The sequence below is a fragment of the Pundamilia nyererei genome, unplaced genomic scaffold (assembly GCF_000239375.1).
Source record: "Pundamilia nyererei isolate P.nyererei 1_Seehausen unplaced genomic scaffold, PunNye1.0 scaffold00026, whole genome shotgun sequence".
Classification (NCBI taxonomy): Eukaryota; Metazoa; Chordata; class Actinopteri; order Cichliformes; family Cichlidae; genus Pundamilia; species Pundamilia nyererei.
The window spans coordinates 490242-494596 of NW_005187427.1; the positions used below are offsets into that span (position 1 = coordinate 490242).

Genomic DNA, 4355 nt, shown 5'->3' on the forward strand with positions numbered 1-4355 from the left:
CCCCAAGCAAGGGGAGGTGAAGAAGAGAGTGCAGCAAGGGTGGCTTGATGAGATGAGTCTCAGGGGTGATGTGGATACCACAAAAGTGAAAGGGAGGGTTTAAGACAAGATAGTGAGACTTGCTATGATGTATGGCACTGATAAAATGAGAGGCTTCGCCTAAGATGTTCAGATTTTCATTGGGAGTGAGCAGGATGGACAGGATTAGAAACGAGTATTTCAGAGGGACAGCTCAGGTTGAGCAGTTTAGATATAAAGTTAAGGAGGTTAGGACGTGTGCAGAGGAGAGATAGTGGATAAAAGGGTAACAAAAGATGTTGAAAACGGAGCTGTCAGGCAGGATCCTGCAGGGGGAAAAAAACAGAGGAGGTTCATTGATGTAGTGAGAGGGTTGGCGTGATAGAGGATGCTGGGGATACGGTGAAATGTTAGCAGTCTAAAGAATATTTCTTTTGCATGACCATTAATATAGCGAGTGAAAAGTGCAATGTTTCCATCGGAAATAAAGCGGCTTAGAATAATAATTTATTGTCCCCTACTTGAATAAATGTACCTAATGAAAAATAAGGCTACGCGTGAACTTTGAGGGAGTATCCAGCTACACTTTCCCCACTACTGCACAACTCTAGTGAGCACCATCTTGCTGTGTGACTGTGTTGTATCTTTGGCTCTGACGGGCTGTTGCTGCTGCTGCTTACGTGTCTCCTACGTACGTGACGCCGCACCACCTCCCTTCTCTCTCTCTCCTCCCTTCGTGCGGTGGACAGGCTCCTTCTCGGCTAGTACTGCAACACACTGAGGTACGTTATGTTTCTTCTTCTGAACCCGAGGACAACCTGCCTTTGAGGTATTTCACAGAAGCGATGATGCTGTCTGTCTGTGGATTCTTATACCAGAGACCAGGGGACTGTCCGCCTCATCCATCCTTTTAACCGGAGCTGGATGCAGGTCGAAGTTCAGGAGAGATGCTAGGCCTGCTCCTTTTAGCTTACTTGCTAATGTCTCGCGGTGCGGTCATTTGGCATTTCACAGGAGACTCACAGTCAGCAGAGTTAATGAAGTATTTTTCATTTAGGTAATTAAGCCAATTTGGCAGGCTGTGAGCTTCCTGACTGATAACCCTGCTTTAATATAGCTCACCTTGCCCGCTGCCCACCTTGTTAGCAAGCTAATGCTAATCGATTAGCAGGCGAGGGCAGGGAGATGCTCTCCTCTCTGCTTTTCCTTTACAACCTCTTTTTTTTATAGTCCAGGAGGCCACTGCTGGTGGTGACTCTAGTAGAAGACTAGAGATTTCAAATTGATTTGATTCATGTCTTTACTGATGTCTTCTTTTCTAACGTAGACAGTGACTTAGGAGGTCCTGAAGGGCACTCATAAAGGAAGTGTGACATTTAATGAATGATCCTCCTCATGCTAATATTATGAAATCTGCGCGCTTTTATTCTTGAACTGTTTGTCTTATATATTAGCCTAAAATGATTTAGTTTCCCACTTGACGTATTTGTAAGAGAGCTCAGTAAGCTCTCCTACGTGCGGGTTTGTCCTACCTCCATGTCCTCTACGGCCTCTGCCATTGTTGCTCGTAGACACGCGTGGAAGCCATAACTACATAACTACTCACAAGCTGTGTTTGTGCTGTAATCATTGGCATAATCAACTCCATGAGGGACCCTGGGCAAAAAAAAAAAGTGTGTCTGGGACTGTACTTGTCAGTGTCATAATTTCCACACTACACACAGAAACTACTGGGTATACTAGTGCTGGAAATCCAAGTTAATCACTTTAGTAGTTAATAGCAGTCTGAGTCATTGATTCTCTGCTTTAGTATGGTTTTCTGTAAGTAGAGAAATAGATCCATGGGCTGGGCTCTCGTTCAGTTGGTAATCCAAGCTTGGGGCCAGTAAATAACTTAACTATTCGTAAATGTCCAATTGACATTAATATGATATTCCTGCTCCAGGTGCTTCCACTGAACACCCGGGTGGCTGGCTTTAGAGATGATTTAATAGTGAGAACATGCTAGGGATACATGTATATGGGCTGATGTACCAGTCTTTATTAGGGAAATCTGAGCCTTTGAGATGGAGGGGAACATGTTTGGGCTAAACAGATAGAAAAAGCATGTTCATATAGTGTTTTTCTAACATGTGTTATAACTGGTATGAAGGTGCAGTTGTTGATGAAGGGTGAGGCCGCTCATTAAGTACCAAGCCTGAGGGAAACAACGGATCAGAAAGGTTGAAACGAAGGAGTGATGTAGTGTTACAGTTCAGAGTTTATATTCTTATATAATACAGACCAGCTTTATTGCACTGGTACTCACTGCTCCTTTATTATTATTGTTATTGTTATTAATATTAAATTTTAACTAAGAAATTGCGTGAGCTAGAGTTGCTTTTCACCTGGCCAACATTTCTATCTACTATCAATATTAACATGTGTGTTATCAAGTACCCGTGCAGCTATTTATGATTGTACGTGAATCTGTTCTAATGACGAAATAGACCCCATGCTTTGCACAACAGGCACTTCATGAAAATGAAGGACAGTCAGTCACTCACATGCATGAGAGTAGGCAGTCTAGACGGTTATCAAAGGGGTCACTTTGCATTTCAGTCTGAGCCCTCTTTGTTCTCGCTCTCGCTTTTTAAGTTGCCTTATTCCATTTTAAAAACTTAAAATTTAATTTAGAAAATCTGCTAGCTTAAGTGTCAGAATATCCCAAATTTGACCTTAAATCTGAAGTAGTTTCAAGCAGAGTGACTGAAAGAATCCACAGAAGCATTCATACAATATAAACTTTAAATATGTCCATTAGAGGAAATGAAAAGGTTATTATTGTTAATGTGGCAGTTGCATCCTAGCTGACCAGTTTGCTCTGAAGTGTGCATGTTTAAAGGAATGTAGTGCATGTAAGACAACAATGCATCACATCTATATGATTGTTCTTCTGCTGCAGTGTTGCCATTTCGAGCTCTACTTGTTTTAAAGCTGCAGTACTCAAGGGGTTGGGGGCGGAAAGAGAGTTTAAATTAAAAAATATATTTAAAGAGATAGTTGCACTTTTTTCTGCCTTTGTTGACAATCCTGTTTTCTCATTTCAGATAATGGCTGTACCTCCCACCTATGCTGACCTTGGAAAGTCTGCCAGGGATGTTTTTACCAAAGGATACGGTAAGCACCACTGAGCATCACTTTATTCATAAGCTTTTAGTGTAGTCTACTTGGAAGGAAAAGGGTTTGAATCTCAATAAATCTCTGACAAGTGAATGCTGTGCCTCAAAAGACATCTGGAAACCTCCTTTGGGTCATCATGATACTGCATAACTGAAGTGGTTGCATATAGGTACAACAAATATTAAGTACTGGTACTTTGGTGGAGGTGAAGAAGCCTGGAAAACCATGTTTTAAAAAATTGAAGTTGAGGATTTTTAATGCATGTTACCTTCTGATTTTGAGGTTTTTTTTCTGTGTTTTGCATTAAAAAGGTGATTTGGAGTTCATTTTATTTCCACTTTTACTTAATAATCGTTTATTAAACTGTTATTGTGTAAATCTTCTGTCACTGGAAGAATATTTTGATGGTTTTTTGCACTGAACAATTAATTTTGTTCTCTGAATAAATGAGAAGATTTCTCGGAAGCTATGATAAAACACTTCCCCTCAGAGATTGCGCAAAATCCAGCCACTGCACACAATGCAATATCAAATGAAAGTGATTGATTCAAACCAGTCACAGTCCTGTGTATAGCTTACCAGTAGAGGAACACATGTTGCACACTGGGCCTACAGTTAAACTGGATGTCCTTGGATTGCGTTTGTGTAAATATGCTGCTATTCTCGGATCATTGCCAAACGATGTCCGTTGAGAATCTGGGGAATTCACAGTTCTTGAAGCTATTGATTTGTATGTGGCATCAATACTGAATTAATGCAAATATAACATTGATTGTAAATGGATAATAAAAAAAAAGCAGGCTCAAGTGTTTGGTTTAAGAAAAAAGCCTCCTTTTTTTCCTGGCAAGTGAGACTGACTGGTCAATGATTTTTTTTTTAAACCGGCTGTCTGTGTAAATAAAACTTATCTTAGTTATTTTGAGTGTTATAATATTTTATGTGTTGCTTTTAAGTGTGTCATAAGTTTTTACCGGTCCCATAAACTTAAAAAAAAGGATAGTCTCGAGGACTTTAACCCCTGTATATGTTGCCGTTTCAGTGAAGGTGGACTGCAAAATCAGCCGAGAATTTAAGTTACGTTATGTTGAGTTAGAGCTGGGCGATATAACGATAACGATATGTATCGCGATATAACTTTTACTCGATAGAGAAATTAAGCTATCGCGATAGACCTC

The 4355-nt window shown here is 40.3% G+C and overlaps 1 protein-coding gene across 1 annotated transcript in view; it reads left to right on the plus strand.

Moving 5' to 3' along the window:
• Positions 1 to 694: 694 nt before the first annotated feature.
• Positions 695 to 4355, plus strand: part of vdac1 (voltage-dependent anion channel 1) — a 10304-nt gene continuing 6643 nt past the window's right edge. The window contains exons 1-2 of the mRNA XM_005727724.1: positions 695 to 800; positions 3108 to 3177. Coding sequence (XP_005727781.1) covers positions 3111 to 3177 — 67 coding nt within the window. The 5' untranslated portion in view covers positions 695 to 800; positions 3108 to 3110. The remainder of the gene's footprint in view (positions 801 to 3107; positions 3178 to 4355) is intronic.